Source organism: Hemitrygon akajei, chromosome 8 (assembly GCF_048418815.1).
Source record: "Hemitrygon akajei chromosome 8, sHemAka1.3, whole genome shotgun sequence".
In the NCBI taxonomy this organism is placed as follows: domain Eukaryota; kingdom Metazoa; phylum Chordata; class Chondrichthyes; order Myliobatiformes; family Dasyatidae; genus Hemitrygon; species Hemitrygon akajei.
The window spans coordinates 86,954,523-86,981,450 of NC_133131.1; the positions used below are offsets into that span (position 1 = coordinate 86,954,523).

Sequence of the window (26,928 nt, forward strand, 5' to 3'; positions counted from 1 at the left end):
ATTCAGGAGGTAATGACAGGATAATTAGAAATTTATAATTCAATCATACAGAATCAACAAGGTTGCATTTAAAAGGAAAATTATTTTGGGCCAATTTGAGATATTTGAACGTATAATGATGGTGGACAAAAACAACAGTGGATGTAGTGAATGTAGATTTCCTGAAGGCATCTGATAAAGTGCCACATAGGTGCTTTTCATTAAAATTGGGGGTAATATATCAGACTAGATGGGATGAAGCTGATTAAAGATAACAAAGTCAGGGCAAGTGAGTCTTTGAATGAGACATTGCCAATCAGTAACTGGTATCTTGAGCAGTTTCAGATGTCGTAATTATTCAGGAAGTGGGTCTGTACACATTCTGCTATTCATCAACATTGTTGAGGTTGAGAGGGTTGAAAACTTCAAATTCCTCGGAGTGAACATCACCAATAACCTCTCCTAGTCCAACCACGTAGGTGCCGTAGGCAAGAAAGCTCACCAATGCCTCTACTTCGCTCAGGAGGTGAAAATAATATTTTTGTGCTTACTTAATGGGGAAAGATTCACATGTGTTCTGCCTTTTGAGCAGAAGAATGAACTGATGATCAAATAGATATTAGCCTACAGCAGTGCACCTTACCAATCCAACTGCAAACTTATTGAAATTTAATACGAAATATATAATGTTCCCAACACATGGGCAGATCATCACTTTTATCAGCTTGTTAAAGTCAGTTTGCCAAATACATGGGCCTCCTGCCTTGTTGCATTCTATGGTTCCAGGTTAATTTGTACATGATCTCGTAAACTCATTTACATATTGCTAAATGCAAAATCTGGCTTGAACCAGCACTGATTTAACAGCATTTTAGGTCTGTCTTAAAATTACTTTGTTCGTAGATAATAATTTTTCTTGGATTTGCTTGATTAATTTATGGAAGAGGTGTCCAAGCGAATTGACAAGGGCAGGGAGGGTGAATGACATTGCCTACATGGACTTCAGCAAGGTTCCACATACTTGGCTGGTCTGGAAGGTAGAACACTTGGAATCCAAGGCAAGCTGGTAAATTGAGAACAAAATTGGCTTGGTAGTGGGATGAGGATCCAAGTTTGCAAATCTGAGTCTGCTGGGGAAGTTAGAGCTCAATGTTTGCAAGCCCAGGTACAAATCTGAGTCAGCCGGAGGCTGGAGAAGATGGCATGCCCTGGGGTTAAAACAGTGTGGGAGGAAGGAACAGTTTGCTCTGCTGTTGATGTTTTGTTGATTATTGTGTTCTGTGTTGTTCTGCTGAGCATTGTGGACATGCTGTGTTAGCAGCAGAATATATAGTGACATATGTCAGTGGTCCCCAGCACAACCTTGGGTGTGTTGGTTGTCACCACAAATGACGCATTTTACTGAAGGCTTCTGATCAGTGGTGTACCTCAAGGATCCTCTGTTTGTCATAGATATTAACGATTTAGATGAGAATGTAGATCAGTAAGTTTGGAGATCGTGGGACAGTAAACCGTGAAGAATATTGTCTAAGACAGATGGCATTTAACTCAAATAGGCAAAGTGATATCTTTTGTAAAGTTTAACTAGGGCAGGACATGCATTGTGAATGGCAGAGCCCTGGAAAGTGTTGTTGAATGGAAAGACTTTGAGTTATTTCTGTACTCAATTTAAAGATGCAGCACGGAAAAAGGTCCTTCTGGACCAACAAACCCGCACCACCCAATTACACCCATGTGACCAATTTACCATTGTCTTTGAAATGTAGAAGGAAACCAGAGCATGTGGAAGAAACCCACATGGTCACAGGGAGAACTATGCCAATTCCTTAGAGACAGCAATGGGAGTGCATACAAGTGCATAGGGTTACCCGATGGGTCGGACATGGCCCGAGTGCGGAGTGAGAGGCACTGAAGCAGGTCGATAGATCACAGACTTTAATGTGAACAGTATTAAAAGGAAAGAAAACAATAAACACTAGGGCAAACAGGGTAGAACACTCAAATGGAAAACAAAGGCTACATTTCAGCTGAAAACAACAACTAAGGATTAAACAAATATCGCTAGTCCTCAGATTCAGTTGACTCAAGAGTCCAATTTCTCAGGCAAGGCAGAATGCAGGAAGAGAAGTGTTTCTGTGTCCTGTCCTGGGTTCAAGTCTTTACTTTATTGTCACCAAACAATTTATACTAGACCGAACAATCATCACAGCGATATTTGGTTCTGCGCTTCGTGCTCCCTGAAGTACAAATCGAAGTAAATATAATAAAAATTTAAATTATAAATCATAATTAGAAAATAGAAAAGGGAAAGTAAGGTAGTGCAAGTCAGGTCACCTATAAAAATTAGTGAGGGTTTTAGGGGACAGGCCAAATTTCTTCAGCTTTCTCAGGAAGTATAGGCGCTGGTGGGCCTTCTTGGCAGTGGATTCTGCTTGGTTAGACCAAGTCAGGTCATTTGTGATATTCACCCCGAGGAACTTAAAGCTTTTGACCTGTTCCACCTGTGCACCACCGATGTAGATGGGGTTGTGCAGTCTGCTACTCCTTCTGAAGTCAACAACCAATTCCTTCGTCTTGCTGACGTTGAGGGATAGGTTATTGTCTTCGCACCATGCCACCAGGTTCTTAATTTCCTCTCTGTACTCAGACTCATCATTACCCAAGATATGGCCTACAATTGTGGTGTCATCAGCAAACTTGTACATTGAGTTCAATGGAAACTTGGCTACACAATCATGGGTGTACAGTGAGTACAGCAGGGGGCTGAGTACACAGCCTTGTGGGGCACCAGTGCTCAGAGTGATTGTAGAGGAGAGCTTGTTTCCTACCTTTACAGCCTGGGTCCTGTCTGTGAGGAAGTTGAAGATCCAGCTGCAGATCTGAGTGCTAAGTCCCAGGTTCCAGAGCTTAGGAATCAGTTTATTTGGAATGATGGTATTAAAGGCAGAGCTGTAGTCGATGAAAAGGAGCCTTACATATGCGTCTTTATTCTCCAGGTGTTCTAAGGAGGAATGTAGTGCCAGAGAGATGGCATCTGCCGTTGAGCTGTTGCTCTGGTAGGCGAATTGCAAAGCATCGAGGTTGACCAGTAGGTTATGGTTGATGTGTGCCATAACCAATCGCTCGAAACACTTCATAGCAATTGATGTTAGAGCCACAGGTCGGTAGTCATTCAGGCATGCCACCTTGCTCTTCTTCGGCACCGGGATTATCGTTGCCTTCTTAAAATACGAGGGATCTTAGACTGAAGCAGGGAGCAGTTGAGGATGTCAGCAAACACTCCAGCTAGCTTGCTTGCACAGGCTCGGAGAACCCATCCCGGGACGCCATCTAGGCCCGTTGCCTTCCTTGGATTTATCTTCAGGAAGGCTCTGCTAATGTCTTCCTCAGTGATGATGAATCTTGATGCCACCAGGTCTGGTTCATCTGGAGGGGGCGGGACGCTCCTCTTCTGTTCGAATCTTGTGTAGAATATGTTAAGTTCGTCAGGAAGAGAAGCGCTACAGTTATTGATATTCCCAGCCTTTTCTTTGTGCCCAGTGATCTCATTTAGACCCTCTGAAATACTATGACAGAATGAATGGAGTTAAATAATAATTAGCTGACACGTACATATTCACGAGCGCAATTGCCTAATCTGCTGCGCTGCTGAATCCGTGGTTGTGACACATAGTTCCCTGAAAGTAGGAACCCAGGTAGACAGAGTGAAGAAGGAGCATGCCATGCTTGTTTTTGTTGGCTGAGGCAGTGAATTTGAAAGTTGGGACATCATGTTACAGTTGTTCATAGCATTGATTAGGCTGCACTGGGAGTGTTACGTCAGTACAAGAAGGACATGTCTGAGTTAGAGATGGTGCAGAAGCAATTCACAAGGGTGTTGGTTAGATTAGGAGAGATTGGATAAGCTAGGTCTGTTTATCCTGAAGTACAGAAGATTGAGAGGTGATATGATAGAGTTAGATGACATTTTGAGCGACATAAATCAAATTGATTGCCAGTGTCTGTTTCCCATGATGGGTGAGTCTAAAACTTCAGGGTATAGAGAACACAAAGGACTACAGAAGCTTTGATGAGGAGTAAAAGAAAAACCCAAAACAAACTGCTGAATTAATTTAATGGATCAGGCTGTGGCTGTGGAGGCAGAGTGAAGGTTGATGTTTTTGACGAAGATTACATCAGGACTCAGGACATAAGTTTAAGATGAGAAAGGGAGAATAAATTTTTTTAAAACCACAGAGACCTGAGGGGTAAATATTTCTCAGAGTTGTAGTTGATATTTGGAATTAACAGCTAGAGCAGGAGGTCGAGGCAGAAATAGTAACAATATTGAAGTTGAAACTGGATAGGTCCTTGAACGATCAGACCACAGAGAAATATGGAATTAATGTAGGTTGAGTAAGACAAACATAATGGCCCAAAAAGCCTGTTTCTGTGCTGTACAGTTCTGAATCTACATCTCTCATATTCCCTCAAAATTTCTTCCCCCTTACCTAAATATATTTTAGGTAGATTTAATGTCCTCAAATTTGATCTATTTCCGACATGGAGAAAAGTTTCCTGCAGTCTACCCTATCTATAAACTCCAAATTTTATACACCTCAGTCATGCCTTTCTCCATTCTAAGAGAAAAGACTTGGGTTCTATAAATTCTCTTCATAACCAAGCTGCTCCATTTCAGGCAACATCCTATTGAATCTCTTCTGGACCCTCTCCAGTGCTATCACATCATCCTTAAAACATGGCAGCAAAAACTTCACATAGTACTCCAGCTGAGCATAATCTCCCTAATTCTGTATTCATTGACTCAACTAATGAAGATTTGTATCCCATATGACTTCCCAACCACATTGCCTATTGGTATTTCTGTCTTCGCTGATTCAGTAGATGTTCTCTGAGGTCCATCTGTTCTTCAATATACTTGTGGTGTCTGTCCTGGCCTTATCACTGTTCCCAATATGCATCACTTATCTCTCTTTTCCCTGCTTCCCTATTCCTTGATTATTCTCAAATAATCCCCAAAAAAAGTTTTTCACACCTGTCATATTCTGGTAATTCAGATTCCTAAAGGTAATGGATCAATTTCCTACTTTGCAATCTCGAATGAATTTATTTTTGGATTTCTTCATCATTCTGACCAATAAGGTGATTATCTCTCAATAAACCAACCCTCAGGCTGAGCACTGGTGGTGGATTAAATAATATTTCTATGTTGAGAGCCATGAATTTGTAATTAATTGTATTGCAAAACAATGGCCTGCTGTAATTTTTCATCTATCAGCTGCACTACCTAAGGTATGAAAGGCCTGGATAGGGCAGAATTTGTGTGGTGAGTTCAAGATAATTTCTTTGTGCAAAATTTAGAAAAACCTACTTAGGCAGAGTAATACTGGATCTCCTGTTGTCATGGTCTGGTCCATTAACTACTCATTTCCATTAATTTCCTTTTCTCCGTGTTCCACTGGGCTCCTTGATTAGAGCACCTGATCCTCATTCGAACTGGCAGCATAAAGACTGCGGCTTTCATCTATTCGCTGCTGGTTCGTCACCATAGCCAGTGCGGCTGTGCTCATTCTGGGCTGCCGAGAATGAGTCGAGTCGAGAGCCTGCCGGTCGCAGTTCCGGGGTCGAGTCAAGAACCTGTCATCTGCTGTTCCTGCTTCGAGTCAAGTGGCTGGTTAGTCACCGTAGCCAGGGCGGCGATGAATCTTCCGAGCCGCCAAGAATAAGGGACCATCTTCATGAATTTCTCTGTGTCAAAATACGTTTTGTTCGTTGTTGTTTGTTTTCGTCATCTCGTGTCCAGTTGAGTGGGTCCGGCTGTTTTGCCACTGCTCCGAGCCGGGATGTGAGCTGTGTGTCATTTTGTTTTGTTGGCTGTTAGTCAAGTCCAAGTCCAGGCTCCGAATCCGTGTTACAGTTCCCGGCTCCATGTTCCAGTTCCTGGCTCCGTGTCCGAGTCAAGTCCAAGTCCCGGCTCAGTGTCTGAGTCACGTTCCGAGTCCCGGCTCCTTGTCTGAGTCAAGTTCAAATCTGTCTCCGTGTCAAGCTTCCATGCCTGTGTCCTGCACTTGGGTCGTCTCCCTACGCTCCATTGCAACACTTGTTGGGGAACAAGGCAGGTCAAGTAACTGAAGTGGCAGTTGGGATGCATTTTGTGTCTAGTGATGACAATTCTATTAGTTTTAAAAATAGTTACAAAAAAAGAAAGAGCAGATCCTCAGGTATAAGTTGGGAACTGGAGAAGAGTTGTGATTAGCCAGGATCTAGCTTGAGTTGCCTGAGTGACTATATGAAGACAAAGGAACAGTTGGCAAGGAGGAGGCTTTTAAAAGGGTCATATCAAGAGTCCTGGGGCAGTATGTTCCTGTTGACGTGAAGCTTCAGGAAACCTTGATATGGAGGCTCTGTTCAGGAAGAAGGAAGCGTACAGGTAAATGATTTTAAGCAGGTGGATACAAGATAATATCCGAAAGAGCAGACTTAAAAGGGATATCAGGAGGGCAGAAAGAAGGATGAGATGGATTTATCAGGGAATCTGAGGGACAAGGTTTACCATTACTTGGATAGTCAAGACCTGACCAGATTAGATTGGTTTTCTTTGTTGCATGTACTTCAAAACATACACTGAAATGTGTTGTTTCTGTCGGTGACCAACACGATCTAAGAATTGTGCTGTGGCAGCCTGTGAGTATCACCATGCTTCTTGCACCAACATAGCATACCCAAAATTTACTAACCTTAATCTTTGCTGGAACTGGAGCATCCAGAGGAAACTCACACGGTCGAAGGATAAAGATCCAATCTCCTTACAGAGGCGGGAATTGAACCCCAGTCGTGGCTGCTTACACTGGACAGCGCACTAACCACTATGCAACTGTCTTGGAACATTAGGCATGGTTTTGTGCATGTGAGGCCATGTATGACAAATCTTTAGGAGTTTTTCAGAGTTAACTCAGGGTATGGATGAAGGTAGGGCAATGGGTATTGTCTATGTGGATTTTAGTAAGGCCTTCGAAAAAAGTCTAGTCTGGAAGATTAGTTTGTATAGAATTTAGGAGAAGATAGTGAAGTGGACTCAAATAACTCTGATAGGAAACTGAGTTTGATGGTCGATCCTTTGATGTGGCCTGTGACTAGTGGGGTACCCTAAGGGTCAGTGTTGGGACCACTTATTCATTATTTATTGTAAATGATTTGGATGTGAATGTGCAAGTCATAATTAGCAAGTTTGCTGATACTGAACTTGGTGGGGTGGGGTCTTGATGATGGTGGAATGGAAGGACCTGGAGTACAAGGTCACAGTTCACTGAAAGTGGCTGCATAAGTAGACAAGGTGGGGAAGGTCTTCAGCATGCTGCTTGCATCAGATAGGGAAGTGAGCTGAAGAATAGGGACATGTTGCTGCAGTTATACAAGTTGTTGGTGAGACCATAATTGGAGTCTAGTGCACAGTTTTGGTCACACCATTATAGGAAAGACATTGTCAAGCTGCAGAGGGTGAAGAAGAGATTTGAGGATGCTGCTTGGACTAGAGGTGGTAAGTTAGAGGGAGAAGTTGGCCATGCTGGATCTTTATTCCTTTAGTACAGGATAATAAGACGTGACTTCTTAGAAGTTCATAAAATCATAAGGGTCATGGATGAGGTGGATGGTCATAGTTTTTTCCCCAAAACTAGGGGGCACAGATACAGGTCAAGAGGGGAGATATTTAAGAGATCAGTGAGGTAACTTCACACAGAAGGTAGTGAGCACCTGGGATTACATGCTAGAAAAAGTGGTCGAGGCAGGTACAATTGCAACATTTAAGAGACATTTGGATGAGTACATGAAGGGAAGGGGGTTGGAGGGTCGAGGGAAGAATGCAGGCAACCGGAACAAGCAAGGAGGATGCTGTGTTCTGTATTGATCCATTGGGCTGAGTGGCCTTTTCCATGCTGGATTATTCTTAGACTCTAATTAAGAATTATGAAGAGTGAGATTTAAGCACCGGGCCAGATTGGAAAGGTCAGGTATGGGCCAAGTCGAAGCAGCGGGGCCTGGGCTCAAGAGTGTATTGAAGCGGCAGGGCCTGGATTCAAGAGAGAGGAACAACCCAAGGTTTGGCTGATTTAAGCGTCAGGCCAGATTGAAAAGGTCAAGGTGCCGCAGCTGGAGGAAAGTGTTGGGCCTTTGTTCAGCTTGCTGCTCCACAACGTTTACCTGTCTCTGCGCTGAACTGAAGCTGTGGCCTGCAACTAATGGGTTCCTGGATTGGCTGCATTGATGGCTGGCTTCGTGGCTGTGGACTTGCTTTTGCAAACTTCAGTTTTGAATGTTATTGGCTTACGTTTCTTGATTGTGTGATTTGTATTTTTTTCTGCACATTGGTGTCTGACAGGTTTCCTTTTTAAATGGATTCTACTGGGTTTCTTTGTTTTGTGGCTGCCTGTAAGGAGATTTTTTCACAATTGTATAAACACTTTGATAATAAATAAACTTTGATAGATTTTGTTCAGTAATGGTTATGAGGGAAATGAGAAAAGGTGGTTAATTGGAGATGAGATATTGATCAGACTTGTCCAAAAGCAGCCATAAAATGAATTTGAAGGCAAACTTTGGCTGATTCTTGGGAGCAATTTTTATAAAATGCACAAGTGATAACATTTTTTGGATATAATAATGATGCAGTTCAGAGTTGCTAAGTGTTCTAGGTGTGAAAAGGTTTTCAGTTCAGAATTGTTTAGTGTTCTAGGTGGGAAAAAGAGTTTGTATATTTATAAATCACAGCAGTTTATTACATCAGTTGCTGTGCAATTTACAAACGTCTAAATTAAAAGACAATGTGAACCAATACGTATGGATTTAAAGATTTTTCTTCTGTTGCAACTCATTCTGAAATATGAGATTTCAAAGTTTTTTGGGAATGTGTTTTAGGTCAAATCTAGGTTTGCATTCTGGAACCAAGGCATTTATGTAAGTGGGACTCAATGCCAGTGGAGTCTCTTGTGCGGCCTGCTGATATAATTGACTGATCAGATTGAAGACCATTGTTTAAATATTGGTTTGAAGACCTGAGTCCCGAACACAAGATGATATTCCATTGCAGTCTGTCATTTTTAGGGTAAGATGTTAAACTGAGGCATCAGAAATGTTTGTAGAAATCGGCCTTATGTTGCCTCTGACATTCAAAGGAATCATGACCAGTTATCCTAGACTGAATGATCAGTTCCTATGCAAAACTATTAAATGACTTTTTTTTTAAATTTCCAGACCATTTCCCTATTCATTCTGACAGACATTAAAATAAATGGTGTAATTTTAAGGAAGAACAAGGGGTCAATCTGTTGGCCAACATTTATAACCCAATCAACTTTACTAACACAGCTAATCTAGTCAGCATCAAAGTGTTGTTTGTTATGTATGAGGTGGCTGCCATTTGATGTTACAATAGTGGCTACATAAAAATAAAGTTAATTGGTTATAAAGGTAATTGAAATATATTAGAGTCATGAAAGATACTGTATGGTTCACATTTACATTATTTGTATCAAATTGGTTATTAATCTCTTTTTAACAGTTTTTTATAGTCAAAGACCTCAATTTATATTTTAAATGTGTCGAAGTCTAATGCTCTTTCAGTCTATTCTTGTTTAAATACTTTAAATATCATCACCTGCACTAACATATTACTTCCTCTTTTTCCCTGATCTGCTATTCAGAAGGAAGATATTCTCAGTCAAGTAAGTGTTACATACTCAAGAATGTACTGTGCTTTATGATGAAGGAATGGTGTGAGAACAGCTGGGACCTTTACTTGGGCATGAACACCATTGGATGTGTTTGTGTAGAGTAAAAATTAAGGAATTAAAATTATTGTAGTCAACTTCAATACTGATGGCTTACAGAGTATAATGGTAAAACACCAGGCTCAATTCCTGACTGTGTTCAAACATTACTGAAGTGTGTCTGGGGGAGAAAATTGATTGGGTATAAAGAGAGAATGTTGGAAATGTTCAGTCAGACAGACTACTATGGAGAAGGAGAGTTAACCTTTTGGTCTATTAGAATAAGTAGCCAGCATTTAAACATTTTTGCTTTATAGTGGCTGGAGACTGCTGTTTTGATGGTTGTCCAATTGTCTTTGCTAGCTTTCAACTTTGAACAAAGGGTGAAATCACTTTCAGTGAAATAGACTGCACGTTCTCAGTCAGGACTCATCAGTGTGTTTGTCAATGCACACAATCAGGACTAGTGGAAGTTCTAGCACAATCAATTGTCGATACCTACAGGAGGCAAGAGAAAGACAAAAATTGTCATAGAGGATCAGTATTTTCCTTATCCCTTTTCTGACTTGAAGATCCATAGATTTCATAAATTTGCAAATGTTTCATACTTCTTTAAAAAAAAACAAATGTAAAAATTACTTGCACACATTGATGGAATGGAATATTTGTGACTTTTCATACAAAATTCTGCAGGAACTCAGCAGGACGCACAGCATCTACTAAAAAAATACAGTTGATATTTCGGGCTGAGACCTTTCATCAGGGCTGGAAAGGAAGAGGGAAGATGCCAGAATTATTTGTGGCTTCTGTTTTTACTTGTATTGGAGGAAAGGTCCAAGTAACGAAACCCTAAAAGGAGAAATCAAATGCTGAAGACACAAACTGGCAGTTTACTTCCTTCAGATTTAATGGTTTCATCTTTTTATCAAAAATTGGAAATTTCTGTTAAAAGTGAAGATTTCTTTAATTATAAATAGTTCCAAGTTAATAGATTTATTAAAAATGATGGTTAGATCCTATCACACATACTGTCCATTCTGTCACTTAATTGAATGTAGACATGGAGAACATTTCAATGTAATAGATGGTTTTGCCTAAGCAACCATTCCTCATGCAGCTTCTGCCCACGTTTTCAGGTGCAGTATTGTTAAGAGGAAAATGACATCCCCAATTACCTTTATTTTGATGGCCTATGCATGTTTATTTTTATGTTCCTTTTTAAAGCTCTGTTTATCGTTCTTTTGTTTTTCTACAGATCATCGATATTTGCTGTCTCTGTCTTGTCCATGTTACTTCTCTCTTTTCTGAGTCTCTGATAGCACCTGCCTTACTTACTGTTTCTATTCCCAGGACATCACCCTCCTTCCCTTACCTTCCTCCACTTTTCTTCCAATTCTATCTTTTGAGGGTCAGTCACTGCCAAACGTCAGGACAATGGGGACCCCTCCTGCCCTGCAGCTCTGGAATTCAAGTTGTCCACTGCCTGTTGTAGGACACCCAACTGGATGCAAGTTGGTGTTTGCAACTTATTCTGCTGTTTCAGCAGCCCGTTTCATCTGCTCGATCCACCCTTCAGCATGTGGGTAGTAGGGAATGTGAACTAACCACACAGTATCCTGGACTCTGCGGCCAAATCTTGTACCTTGGCTCCTGCAAAATGTGAGCCATCATCTGACTGTATTTCCAGAGGATTCCACACATGGAGGATTAAAGTTGCAGACCCTCAATTGTATGCTCCGGATTAGCATGGCTACAGGGCACTGCCATCAGCACCTTGAAGTAACCATCCACCATAATCAACACATCTCATTTTATAATACATAGGTAAAAGCCCAATGTTGTCCACTTGTCAATTCTGGTCAGCCCTCATACCCCTCTGGTTTTCTCTCTGGCAATCCCCTTGTCTTCACCTGCAGGCATATTGGACAATTCACTGCTGCTTTGGCTTTATCACACCTGAGTGCTACCCCTCAGGGCTCAGCCCATTTCCTTACTCCTTCCACCCTACTGTGACTGTGAATAAAGTCACTGGAGAGACATTGAACATCGTGAAAACCAAGTCTTTATTCAGCACAACAAGCAGGCATCATTCTGGAGACACTCTGGGTAGAGGCTCACAAACCCAAAGGCACATCACATTTTTATACTCTTGAGATCAAAACCAACAGTAGGTGTTGCAATACAATTTCAGTAGTTACAATGACATTGTTTACTTCAATACTTTGGGTTGACAAATGGTTCCTTTGTGAAAGCACATAGTAATCGATAAGGCATCTCCGAAGGTTCAAATGCTTTTGGGAGAAAATAATTAGCAGAAATATTCTTAAAGACTTATGACGCCGGAGAGCCAGACACCCAAGATTAATGTTGTCAGGGTTGTCTCCATGTACACAGGTATCATAAGTACACAAACTATTGATTGTCTCTACCTGTAACCATGTTTGATAAGCTGAGTGGCAACATCATGCTGGTCTGCCAGCTTGAACTCAAGTCGCAGTGGTGCAAATAACTTGGCCCATGTTGCCTGGTTTGACACAGGCTAATTAACACAATCCAATTTTCTTAACGTTTGACTCATGTATATGCATATGTCTCATGGTCACCATTTTGCAAAAAAATATCTTAGTCGGTGGGCTTTTAACTTTAGTTTATTGCTTGTAATTTACAATAAAACCTGAAGGCTAATTGCAAGCTTCCTGAACATCTTTACATTTACATTAACAACTGAAGCTCGGTTCTAGTTTGAATCAATATCTGCTATATTCTGCCTGATATTTAATGCTAGAGTACTCCCTAACATACCCCTAGAATCCTACTCTTCTGATGTGCCCATAGGGCCAAACAACCCTCTGGTGACGCCATGGTTGTCACTATCTGAGCAGTTCTGTCAACAGCAATGCTTTTTGCCTCCTCCTCCGTGTCACGAGAAGTGTGGGCATCTACATGGTAGACAGTGATCTGCCAACACTGACGCCCAGTTTTCCCAATCGGATAGCCTCCAAAGAAACCATGCATGTATCTCCCAGTTTTCCCCATGCCATTGGGGCATCCATACGGTCATCTCATTCTCCGCAACCCATGAGCTGGTGTATATTCACACCCACCCTGTGACCTCACGTAGGGGCATGGTCACAGCCATGAGTTCTCTTAGTTGGCAGGATCTTCCTTCCCCCTCGACTGTTACTACTTGCCCCATTCTAGGGTGGTGGGCAGTGGCCTTCCTCCATTTTCTGCCGATAGATGGAGACAATGGTGAACCACACGTTTTTTTTCCCCTCAAGGTATTTGCCCCATTGTATAGGTGAAATGGGCCAGTTCAACAGCTGGTTTGTCAGTCTCAAAGGTGGCTTGCTGGTCGGGAACCCAAATAGGTCTTTTTTTTCTGGGATACCTGATATCATCTCAGTATCATTATTCAAAGTCAAAGTCCTGTCCCGAGCCTTCGTGGCTCATCAGGCTGGTGCTTATGCCGGTTTCTGTGGCGTGAAGCGACTGAGAGTAGGAGACGCCCCCCCCCCCACCCCCCGGATAGGACGCCAGTCTGTTACGAGGTTCACGCCCAGCATTTTTTTTTGCCTGTACCCATTTTTCAGCTGGGTAGACTGGAGCATTGTGTGGTTGAGTGCCTTGCTCAAGGACACACACACTGCCTCGGCTTGGCTCGAACTCATGACTTCCAGGTCGCTAGCCGAACTCCCTAACCACTTGGCCGTGCGGCACACACCAGAATCATTATTAAGTAGCCCCTAATACCACTGGGTCTTCTCTTTAGAGTTGGGGACCATTGAGTATTTTGCCATGTCCAGAATGCTGTTGTATTGCCAGGAACAAAACATTCTGGCTAGGGCCTTAGATCTTGTTGAGATTAATAGACCATCTCCTCTCCCTCAGGGAGGTAACCACCTTGTCCAGTACCTCCCCCACTATCCTCTCCAAGGGCCTCTGCATTATATGGGACACTGAGATGTTTGGATTGAGTGAGATCCCTTGTCAGCCTCGAGCTATAATGTCATGGCTCAAGGTCGGGCTCTACAAAAATCCCTGTGGAAGATGACGAAAGGTATACTACCTGCCTTCTCAGGTAAAGGCAAACTGGTCTTGGAACCTGGCGATCAGAGAATGGAAAAGAAAGTGTTGGCCAAATCCACTACAGCATGCTAATGCTTCCCCTCCCTACCTCCTGTGTTCCATGAAATGGCCACTACAGCTGCTGTGAAGGGCAAGATGTGCTTATTCATTTGTCTAAAATCTATCATCATCAGACCACAGTTCGGTGGACGTGGACACCTTAAATGGCCGTGCTTTCTAGGGCTGGGGAGCATGGGGAAGAGTGCAGCTTTCCACCCTCTCATCCTGATTCTCACCATCAAACCAAATATCCTCATCCCAGCTATCCACATCATTGGATAGCCCGGACATTCACTAGGTCTGGTTGCCAATTAGCCCCCCATGCCACTTCCTGCTGCTGGACTTTGGCCAGGCAGCAGGTGATCATGACCCTCTTTCCCTCCATCACCTTAGCCCAGGTCTGTGCCGACTGGGTGGCCTTTGCCATGCTAATGCCCTGTTGATTCAATACCTCCACCTCACATTTAAGATCCCCTATTTGCTCCTCTTTCCAAGAGATTGTCTTGTGTTGCTAGTTTAAGATGAGCACTAGCAGCTAAAAATCTCCCTCTGGCTCTCCCTCTTGTTTGGAAACCCTAACCCCTTTAGTACAGACGATAGATGGCGTCTCATCTTTAATCCTCGAGGATCCAGCTTGTTGATGCAATCCACCAACACAACATGATCAGCCAGCAAACTGGCCAATCTCCAAACCCCATGGAGACATCAGTCCATCCTGGTACTCAGTATTCTTTGCAGAAGGGGTCTTCCTTCTTACTCTAAACATTTTTGCTTTCTATTGCATCTGCTAGATCCTTTGACTATGCCAAAATGTTTAATTAAAACAATAGATTCTTGGATCTGACTTGATGAGACTGGAAGATACAAACACCAATTATCTGCTTAGAACTACAAAACTGTCTGTTGGGATAGAACAGATCAAGCATTAAAATATTTATCTAGGCATGTGCAGGGTCCCTATTACTGCAGCGCAACTTGCATTCGATCTGTGGTGCTGCTCATGAGGCTTTGAAGGGCTATTGACAAACCCATTGCGATTGCAGGTCCATTTTAAGTAGTTATACACAACAGTATCTCTTCTGCTGAGAATTAAGTCAATATGCTGTGCCATGAATGGTTGCCCACATTCAGTGATCACGTAAGTGTAGAGGCAGCACAAAGTTTTTTCCTTGCATTCCACTTCATGTTTTCCATAACTAACCATTTGCGGATTTTTAATGGAAATAGACTCAAAGAGCATTGGTATCTTGCTTAGAAGAATGCATTTAATTATCATGCTGATGCTTTGTTGGAGTGGGCCAAATGTTCTACTCTCTCCCAGACCTTAATCTGAATATTTGAAACGTGATCCTATGTAAAAGTTGATGGTATTTCAAATAGCTTTGCTTCAGGCTAATTGTGTGCATGCTTTGATGTGAATGTCAGGAAGTTATTTTGCTGTAAACTAAGCCCAATTATATACTTGACTGTGTGATGTATTAACAGTCTTTGGCACAGGGTGAATATGGAATTAAAACTCATAGTCTAGGCTATTGTGTTAAATGAACTGGGTATTACAGGTATTGAGTTCAAAGACATGTAATAAACTGCAACTTATTTACCCCTTGTGTTGTTTGCTGGGCTCAAAACATGATTGGCAAATGGAAAATTAGATTGTTTGAGCTGCTCATTACTGTCCCTGGTCCTAAAGAGATTGAATATTTCACAGATCTTCCCACAAATTGATGAGTTGCAGAATGACCTATGCTTGAAGACATGCAATTCTATTTAAAGTGTGCTTTTCTAAATAATCGATTTGAATTAAAGGCATACATTACAAATTATTTAATGTAATTTTCCTAGAAATGCTGAAGATGTCTAACTTTCTCTAGTTCAGCTGATTTTCTGAGACTGTGAGCGTGAGTGACAATTGATAGGTATAATCCTTACTTGACCTCTAGTACTTTGCTCAAATGCTTGTTAGGCATTCCGCAGCTCCAGAGCCCACACACTCAACTCTCCATCTGACTTTAGTCGGTACTAAACCTAATCATCTATGGATTCTGCAGATGGTATATTGTACAATGTTTCATGTTTTTATAGATGATACCAGGTTGGATGTTTTCCATAATATTAATGTTTAAGTCATAGAACATACAACAGCACAGCCCACATACAGTCCCTTCAGCCTATGGTGTTTATGCTTACCATAATGCCAAATTAAATTAACCTCATCTGTCTGCACACAGTTTATATCCTTTCATTTCCTGCCTGTTCACATGCCTATCTAAATGTATCTTAAATACTGGTGTTGTATCTTTTTTCACTAATGACTCTGTCAGTGTTTTCCAGGATCTTAACATTCAAAAGAACTTGCCTCATATCCAGTATCTTCTTTAAACTTCCCCATTCTTATTTTAAAACTATGCCTTGTAATATTTGCCATTTTAACCTTCTGGGGGCTGGGGGAGGATGACTCCTGATTAACTACCTTATTTATGCCTCTCATATTTTTATATATTTCTATTAATTTGTCAGGCAACTTCCAATTCTCAAGATAAAACAATCCAAATTTTCACCAACCTTATAGCTAATGTACTCCAGTCCAGGCAAAATCCTGGTGAACTACCCATGCACCCTCTCCAAAGCCTCCACATGCTTCTAATAATGTGGCAACCAGTCACTGAATTGTGAAGTGAGATGAGAAATGAGTAGGATCTCATGTAGAGTATTCAATGAAAATTCAAAGTCTGGCCACAAAGTCATGTGTCGTGTTCAGCTTTCCTGTTGGTCTGAAGGCAATGAATTGCTCTCGTCAAATAAAAACTATTGAAATGGTGAAAGATTGCTTTTGTGTCCTGGGTTTTGAATCTGGTAAAGAACAGTATAAAGGCATCAGGCAACTATAATGCTAAGAAGTTGAGCTTTATTAGTTTTGGATCAAATTTAAGGCATCTTTCTGGTGTAGCTTCTGCTTACCTTTGTTATTTATTGCCGTCCTATCACAAATTGGAATGGTATGAGACATCCTCGGAATTTAATGTCCTCCTAGTTTTAGCTTTGTACATCCAATTCTCAAGATGTCTAAAGGAGCTTGAAATCAACCATATCTGTTTTTCTTTGAATATTTCTGAACATAAAAATGGAAGTGCTTAATTATGTTGTAATCATCTTTGCAATGTTCCATAAATATAAGGGTACAAAAGTATCTCTCTAAACCCTCAGCCTTCATGGCCGAGTGTTGATATGTTGATCCTTAAATTAAACTTCAGAAATCATTCTTCTGAGATAGTGCATATACAGAATAATTGATTGAAATCTACAACTTCATTGGTACATGTAATGTAGTATGGAGCTATTTCTAATTGCCCTTTGTGCACTATTTGTAGGTGATTATGCATCAAAGAACTCCACTACATTTTTAAGTAATTTGGAATAAGGTAGTCATGAGTTGATCAGATCTTTGGCTGAGTTATGTGATAAAGAAATGGACAATGTACAACTGAAACATTTGTTAAAGAAAATGATATTACTGTTTTCTGGATATATTCTGTAACCTGCATGATTTAAAGCTTAACTTTATTTAAAGAATGGCAAATACTAGACTAGCTTTTGATATAAAAATTGTAATATTCATCACATTATAAAATATGACAATCAAGAAAGATTGCAACTAATGAAGAGAAGTGTTCCACATTGAAACATATACTATAAATAAAACTTTATATTTCAACTGGAGTTATAGAGGCCTTAATTTTAAATTAAAGCTATTTTCTAGTATTTTTGTTATTTTCTCTGAGAGTGACTGTTGTTTATTTTATCTCTAGTCAATAGACTTTGAAGGTTTCAAACTGTTTATGAAGACATTCTTGGAAGCTGAGCTGTCTGATGACTTCTGTCGGCATCTGTTCCTGTCATTCAAGAACAAATCATCTATTCCAAGACCTTCATCACAGGCGAGAAACTCCAGCAGTCCTTCGCTCAGTGCAGGGGGTAAGCAGTAGGGGCCTCTGAATCAATATGTACACTGTATTTCTGTTTTCAGAAAGCCTGAACAGTGGCTTGAATGGTAAAGTTACCAAGGGGAAACATGAGGCTCTGTTGGCTATTTCCATTGTTCTGCATTTCCAAAGAAATTTAATAGGGTGAGAGAAAAAGAATATTTTCCCTTAGGTTGGGCAGTCCAGCTGAGGAACTAGTTTATGATAATTGCTGAAAGAGGAGAAGTTAAGAGACATTTCTTTAAAGAAAAGGGTGATGGATCATAAGAAATAAAAGGAAGAATGGGCCTTTCAGATCTTCCTGTCTGTACAACCATTAAGTTAGGTCATAGCTGATCATCTCTTTTCCTGTATTATCCCCATAGATTCTCTTTGCATTCAAATATCAGTTGCTTTTTGTTTTGTATTATATATTCCTTGAATGAGCAACCATAGCCCTCTGGCACACAGAATTTTGAAGATACGTTTTCCTTTGAGTGAAGGTCAAGACCTCCTTCAGTCACTCTAGCCCTAAGCTCAAGATTCCACAGTCTCAAGAAAAGCATTCCCTAATCATTCACCTGTCAAGCCTTTCCAGACACCCACGTGTTTGAATGAGATTACTTTTCACTTTCTCCAGCATCTGGGGAAAAGAGACCTGGTCCGCTCAGCAAACTGTCAGCTTTTCCTTACAAAGTACAGTAACTCCCTCATTGCAAGAGTCAGTCCAGTGAATTTTTTTGTTGCCCTTCCTGCAAGTCAAATGAGTCATTTATTGTAAAAATATTAGCATGAGAGTCAAGGCGTGATCTCAGAAAGACTCAATATGTACACTTCTCTGTAATTGTTTAAATTATGTTTTAATTAAAACATTAATTAAATTAAATTAACACATAAATTACCTTTTATTCCATTTATCTTCCAACAAAGTGTAACATTATTTGCCTTTCTGATTGCTGTTCATTTCCTAGTTCCCAATCTTTTTTTATCTTTCCAAAGAGAATTATTTTTCTTTCTCTACATATAGTTCCACATTCTTGTCTAGTCGTTCGGTATTTTTGAAAGAAAAAGACTACTGATCATAGAGACAAGGAAGTCTGGAGATACTGGAAATCCAGAGCAACACACAAAATGCTAGAGGAACTCAGCAGGTCAGGCAGCATCTGTGGAAATGAATAAATAGTCTTCTTTTCAGTCCAAGCCCCTTTTTCAGGTCCTAAAGAAGGACCTCAGACCAAAATGTTGAAAGACTGCAAATGCTGGAATTCTGAAGTACCCAGCAATCATTGAACCAGTAGTGTTAACTCTTGCTTCTCTCTCAGTTCTATAATGGCTTGCAGAGATTTTCTATGTTATTTAATATATCTCTTTTTTTTTCTATCTACATTTTGTGTCTTCATAGCTTATTCTTCCACTTGACTTCCATTGTCATAAAACTTAGGCACTGGTTTCAATATCTTCCACAGTCATTAACAAAGACTGTAAAATTGTGGAATGCAACTCCTGATCCCAGTACAATCCCACACGTTATAGCTCTTCAAACCAGCATAGAGAACACTTAACAAAACACTACAATGAAGTATACAGTATGGAATTGAAGAGGACAGTAGTTAGGCACTGTCTGTGGAGGGAGAAACCAGATCAACGCTTCAAATCAATTATTTCTGACTTTGTTCTATAATGCTGTACTGATGTGACAAAAGGTTTGTTTCTGATGATGAGGTAAAGGGATTAATAAATGTTCAGAAACTCTAGATCAGAGTGATCTAAATTACAAAGAAGGCACAACAGCGGCTATATTTGCTAAAGTATTTGTGGAGCCTTGGTATGTTAGCAAATTCCTACAGATATACTGTGGAGTATTCTAGCTGGTTGCATCACCGTCTGGTATGGAGGGGCCATTGCACAGGTTTGGATAAAGCAACAGAGGGTTGTAAACTCATCCACTTCCATTATGAACAATAACCTCCCCACCACCAAGGACATGACTGTTATTGCTATCATCAGGAAAGAGCCTTAAGACAATGACAACTTCTTCCTTTCTGCCATATATAACTTAATTTATAAAACCAGATTCTGATTCTGAGATGTTGAATGATTGGGCATTTGGAGACAATTTTGACTATACAGGAAATGCCCCTGCTATATCTAGCTTCGAGAACTGCTACCAAAGCACTTGCATTATGCAATGTGCACTTACCTTCAGGTTTTTTGAGTCAAGGGGCATTTGGATAATAATAGCTTTACAACAGAAAGCTTGTTGAGGGAGGCAAGCAGTTTCCCTGACTGATTTCAATGGCCAAACCTTTCTGTGAGATTGGATTATTTCTTACATATTCATTAAGCTGGAGGGTGACTTCAAGTCACATAAGGATCTTATTTGAAATGAAAACATTTTCACTTCCTATTTGACCTTAAGCCATCTGTTTTGGATTACAAATTCCCCTGGGTTGTCTAGTTCATCCTGAGAATATGACTGGTGTGTGCAGCAGATGCTGGAAGCAATGGCTTTGGTTTCACCAAATAGTGAGCAGCTGCAAAAAAAGCCCAACCAGGGCTTGATGTCGGAATAACTATGTAGGGACATACAAGCAATTCACCAATCTTGCTGTACAACAGAGAGGAAGGATTTTGGAAGCCATCAACATTCATTTAGTAGTTTACCTACTCTGTGTTAGTAAAATAGCCAAAGAAGTACAGATTATAAAGCTATTGGGCCTCCAATGGTTATTTATAGAACAGGTCAATGTTGTGATATAAAGAGGATATGCTATAGCTGTGTTTCCTGCAGTTAGAAAAAGTGCCTTGCAAGGTGCAGGCAATGGATTAGGAAAGTGGAACAGATGTGGTGGGATCAGCTATGTCAAGTTTTTGTTGTAAGTTTTGCATATGGATCTGAGAGGTTGATTTAATATATGGAAATGTTGTACCATGGTAGGGTGAACATGACTTGTTCAAGAAGTGCTGCAATTTGCAGAGTGATTATGTGCCCTAAGCTTTCATACTGTTTCTGATAGCACCAAAGTTCTATTGTTTGGTTGGAAGTATATATTTTATAAAGCCAGCTGTTGTAAACTGAACAAGGGTCCATTTTGGGACCGATGCCATTTTGTCCACGTTGTAAACCTTGTGGATTGGTTTTACGTAGTTGAGTTATAGAAGTTAGATAAGGAAAAAATCACTCTGAGTTTGTGTCTTTTTTGAAGAAGATCAAATTTGGGGGCTGAAATTAGAAAAATAATTGTTTTGTGAACTTAGTTCTGTATTCTACTCCTGAAGCTTGGCTCTTACTCCAATTCACAGAATCCAAGATGATCAATCAGAGGTCAGCAAACTTGTTGCCTAAACTGTACATGTGAGAGATGGCTATCTGTCATTTTGATGTCCTGGGGATCATATCAGGTGTTTTATTCTAGGCTTATAGGTAGACCAATTTGTCTTTAGGTTCAATTTCGTACTGTGTTGATTCCATTCTTTGTGACAGTGGGTTTCTAGGATAGGCTGAAAATTCTTTAACCATAATTACAGCAATATGACAACTTATTGGCTAGTTTCAATTCCATTTCTTAAAATATTAATCTTTATGTTTTATCTCTATATGGAAAAGTATAACCATGGACCAACTGTGAGTCATGTACATTTCTTAATTATGACCATTCTTGTTGAAAAGTGTGCTTACCACATAATATCAATAAACAACTAATAGTCCTACACTCATTGAATATTTTATTATTGATATATATTAATATATGTTTTTACTTTCATTTAATAAGCTGTTAATTTATGGGCTGCAGTAACCTTCCTGCATCAGGATTGTCAGAAGAGTACTATTGTAGTTCTGTAATTTCTCCAAGTTAATAGAAGTTGCTGTGTTTTCATTATTTAACTCTTTAAATAATGTGTGTAATTTCCTTCAAGAATCAGCAAGCAATTTCATGCATTGAAAATTTCCAACAGCACCTTTCAACTGGATGCCGAGAAAGTTCATGACTAGAGCAAGCTATGTTCAAGTATTTCCAGCTCCCACCTCAGCTTTCTCTGTTTAATGAATTTAGACAATACCTTTATTGGTCACTCGTGCATTGAAACATCAAAAAAGAGCTGGAATATGGTTTTTTTTCTGTCACTAAAGAGATCGTGGAATCGATTGTTTTCTAAATTTTTATCACATATATCTAGACATCACAAATAACCAGTATTTGTTGCTCATCTTTATTGCCCTTTTGGGTGCAGTTTACATTGCACAAGGTTTCTTCCAAATTAAATCTGGAAGGAAATTTCCGAATATCAGCTCATAGCTGAGGAAGGAAGGATGATTATTTGATCAAGTATACATGAGAAAAATTGTGACTTTCAGGGGATGTTACTGCTCTGTCTTTATTGTCCCAGTCCTTCAAGGTGTTTTTCTCAGCTGCTGTTAAAAAGGCTCTGTCGGTTCCTAAAATGGAGTCCATGGACAATATGTAAGGCCACCAAAGCATCCAGAATAGAGGAAGTTTATGCCTAAGGCACTGAATAGACTGCTAATCAATCAGACTGTCCTGTAATACATTTCACTTAAATGTAAATTATCTGTATTTATCCAGGCAGTATGTTACTTGCCATTTAGAAAGGTGAGCTATTAAAGCAGAATTAATACTCTGACCTTCTTTAAAATTTGTGGCATTTATGTACCTGGCTCTGCTGTGTTTCTGATCAATAACAATGTAATTTTGAGGATCAGAATCCTAAGGAGAGACATTAGGCTGCCATTTTTTTTGAAAATAGTGAGTGCCTGGCAATTGTGCAGTATAAATACTACCTTTTCATAACTCTAGCCTACATATTTCCTGAATCTTGTTGTATGTGGAGATAGTTGGTCTTATCAAAACTGGATACAGCATAGTATCAGGAAACATTATCACTTCTGAATTTGGGATTAGGCTCGCTCCACTTGGGTTACTCATAATGACTTCAATTTTATCAGGGCTCTTCAGGTACTGGGTTCAGTTAATAGTTGCATTGATGTCAGGTCACCCCTGGAGTTCATTTTGTTGAAGCATAAAAAGAGAATTGGATCTGAAGTAATGGCAAAAGCTTAACCTGAGGATCTATAGTAAGTTTATTGATGAGAAACTGCTGATTGATAGCACGAGCAATGATTCTTTCATTGCTACTGATGATCGAAAGGAGGCCAGAGTGGGTGGATTTCCCCTGTTCCCCTGTTCTGAAACCTACAAAACAAATGTCAGCAGCATTTAGCCATATTCTTCACTTTACTGTTTGAATCAGAATCAGGTTTAATATCACCACACATATTGTGGAATTTGTGAACATGACAAACATAGAAAACAAACCTGAATTACCGTAGATATATATATTAAGTAGCTAGATTAATATAATTAATACAGTCCACAATCCCTTATCCAAAATTCTGAAATCCAAAAAGCTCCGAAAACCGAAGTTTTTTTCGCCAACAGCTGACGTCACTCAGGTGTGACGTGGCAGCACTAGCAGAGGCCGCCAGACATCAGTTGTGGCTCAGCGCTCGTACTGGTTACACGTGCATTTGCTGTTCACTGATATTTTGTGTTAACTGTTGACTTTGTGTTTAATTTCACTGTGAAAATGTCAAAAAGGGCTGTAGATACCCCTATGGGTAGCAATGAGAGAAAGAGAAGGAAACATCTATCATTATCAATAACACAGAAAGTGGAGTTATTTCAGAAGCTTGATCGTGGTGTGTCTGTGTGGCATCTGACTGAAGAATATGGTGTCGGAACTACCACTGTATATGATTTAAAGAAACAGAAAGACAAGTTTCTGAAGTTTTATAGTGACAGTGACGTTCTACATTTATTCCAATAAGTCATTTACCATGTGTTTGATTTGGTTCGTTTGAAGCTGTATATTTTTATGTTTTATTGAATGTTTTAGTTGGAAATAACATATTTTTCTTGTCATTATTCCCTAAACAATACAGTATAGTAACTATTTACATAGTATTTACATTGTATCAGGTATTATAAGTAATCTAGAGATGATTTAAAGTATACAGGAGGATGTGCATAAATCTGGAGCTCCGCCAGGTCCTAAAGTCCACCCACACTGAGACAGGTTAAATAAGGGACTTGAGCATACGTGTTTTTTGGTATCCGCAGGGGGTCCTGGAACCAATAAGGAGAGAGATTCTGAAATCCAAAAGATTCTGAATTCAGAAATGCAACTGGCCCCAAGGATTTCGAATATGGGATTGTGGACCTGTATAAGTGGTGCAAAAACAGAAATTAAAAAAAAAATGAGGTAGTATTCATGGGTTCAATGTCCAGTTAGAAATCAGATGGCAGAGGGGAAGAAGCTATTCCTGAATCGCTGAGTGTGTGCCTTCAAGCTTCTGTACCTCCTACCTGATGTAACAATGAGAAACGTGTATATCCTAGGTGCTGGAGGTCCTTAATGATGGATGCTGGCTTTCTGAGGCACTGCTCCTTGAAGATGTCCTGGATACTATGGAGGCTAGTACCCATGATGGAGATGACTAATTTTACAACTCTCTTCATCTTACTTCAATCCTGTGAAGAAGTGTCTCCCCCATACCAGACAGTGATGTAGCTAGTCAGAATGCTCTCCAAGAGACATCTGTAGAAGTTTTCAAGTGTTGTAGGTGACAAGCCAAACCTCCTCAAACTCCTGATGTCTTGCTTTCTTTATTGCTGCATTGATATGCTGGGACCAGGTTAGATCCTTAGTGCTATTGACACCCAGGAACTTGAAATTGCTCACTCTCTCTGCTTCTGGTCCCTCTGAGGATTAGTTTGTGTTCCCGTGTCTTGCCCTTCCTGAAGTCCACAAGCAGTTCTTTGGTTTTACTGACATTGAGCTCAACGGCACACAAAGTTCAGCATCACCTGAGACAAAGTCATTAACTTGACTAATTCCCATCCACCACCCTAAACATTCATTCCTATTACCACTGGCGTATCATGGCTGTAGTGTGTGCCATCAGCAAAATTCACTGCAATCATTCTCCAACGCCACTCCACTGTGGTTTCCTAAACCTACACTCTGTACCATTAACGAGGGCAAGGGCAAAGGGTGCATGGATGTACCACCACCTGGAGAATGCCCCTCAAAGGTTCAAGTTACCCCAATTTGTTATACACCCAGTGGCCACTTTATTAGGTACTTCCTGTACCTAATAAAGTGGCCATTGAGTGTATGTTCATAGACTTCTGCTGCTGAAGCTTGTCCATATTAAAGTTGGATGTATTATGCATTGAGAGATGCTCTTCTGAACGCCACTGCTGTAATATATGGTTATCTGAGTTTTTGCTGTCTTCCTGTTTGACCCAATCTGGCCACTCTCCTCTGAACTCTCTCATTAACAAAGTGTTTTCATCCACAGATCTGCCACTCACTAAATGTTTTTTTTGTCTTTTATACCATTTTCAGTAAACATTAGAGACTCTTGTACATGAAATTCCCAGGATATTAGCAGTTTCTGAGATACTCAAACCACCCTGTCTGGCTCCAACAAACATTCCATGGTCACAGTCACTGAGATCACATTTCTTAACCATTCTGATGTTTGGTCTGAACAACAACTGAACCTCATGACCATGTCTGCATGCTTTCATGCATTGATATGGTGCCACAAGATTGGCTGATTAGATATTTACAGTAGTGAGCAGTTGTACCTAATAAAGTGGCCACCAGGTGCATATTGCAATTTTTTTATCATCAATGAATCTATATCCTTGAGCTCCTCATCTGAAAGTGCTCTGGACATACCTTGCCAGAAGTCATGCAGTGGATCACAAGGGTAGCTTACCACAATTCTAATGGCATTTAGGTATGGGTAATGTTTCCCCGTAAAGGAATTTTAATAAGGGCCAGTCATCCAGATTTCCCCTTGAGCTGAAAGTTCATCAGCTGCAACGTCTAATTGTTAATGATGGCATTTGTGCCAGAACGTCCCCCATACCCCAATACCATAGATCTTTAGTCTGTACCATAGAAAGTGAGATGGGGAGTTGTCTGTTGTGGTAATTAATGTCTACACAACCCTGTTGTCAATTCTACCAGCCCTCATGGGATAATAATGTATGTTCCCAGATTGTGTCCACATTGCCCTGTGTGATCCCAAAAGGGAACAGGGAGTCAGTTTGAATGACAGAGATTTAATGTGGTATTTAGTTTTTTTTTTAAATGGAGTTCTTCCCTATCTTGTTTCCTTAAAGTTGAAGGCAATCCAGTTTACTGCAATGTTCCCAGCTACCTGCAGCTTCTAGTGTGGACCAGACTGTGTAGAATCAACAGAAAGGTGTTTACTCAGCTGCAGTTTTAGCAGATTTGGGAAGGGAGGATATGTTCCATCTTCATTAATCACACAGCACGCTGGCTATACAAACAAGCTGACACAATGGTCTTGCTGGGATGTAAACTCTGGAGCAACTGCAAGCACTTTCTCTTCTTAGATTCCCCAACGTTATTGCCGATGGGAAGTGAGAAGAGATCTGGAAAAACATTTCACTTAGAAATTGTGAAGTTGGTCAAGTCGGGCTAGGGTTCAGCAGAGATGGGGTGAGATGTGGGAGTGCTGTTAAAATCCAAAATGTCTTGCAGAAGTCATTGATTACCATGGCAGTGGATCAAGAAGCCAGGTCTCTTCTAATTTATGTACATGTACATTGTGAATACATATGCATTGTGAAAACTTGCTTTGGCATCAGTGTACTGTGCTGTTTATGGCTCACCCATGTGTCAATGAATTTTAAATGAAGTGTGTCTCAGCATGCATTGAATGTTGGTGGGTGCCAATTTAGCTGTCAAGATGTTTCTGTACATTACCATATCATGTGTATGCAGGACCTGGAAGAAGTATGGTATGTGATGCAAACTGGATAGGATTTATAATCATTTTGGTGTTTAGAAAATGATTACATTTCTGATAACCTTTATTGAAAGGAAGTTCAATAAAAACTATCCTATAACTAACTAACACAGATACACAAGAAATGATATTTCAAATTTGTTGCAAAATAAAAATTTGGTAACCAAAGTTCAAAGGAAATTCATTATCAACGTTTATATCTGCAACCCTGAGATTCGGTATTTTT

General features: G+C 40.2%; 1 protein-coding gene across 2 annotated transcripts in view; it reads left to right on the plus strand.

Annotated features, from left to right (window-relative positions):
• The window catches only part of dgkb (diacylglycerol kinase, beta), a 768,700-nt gene that overhangs the window by 180,546 nt on the left and 561,226 nt on the right, over window positions 1-26,928 (plus strand). For both annotated transcript variants that reach the window (XM_073054135.1, XM_073054136.1), the window contains exons 4-5: window positions 9,678-9,698; window positions 17,678-17,843. In XM_073054135.1, the coding sequence (XP_072910236.1) occupies window positions 9,678-9,698; window positions 17,678-17,843 (187 nt within the window). The remainder of the gene's footprint in view (window positions 1-9,677; window positions 9,699-17,677; window positions 17,844-26,928) is intronic.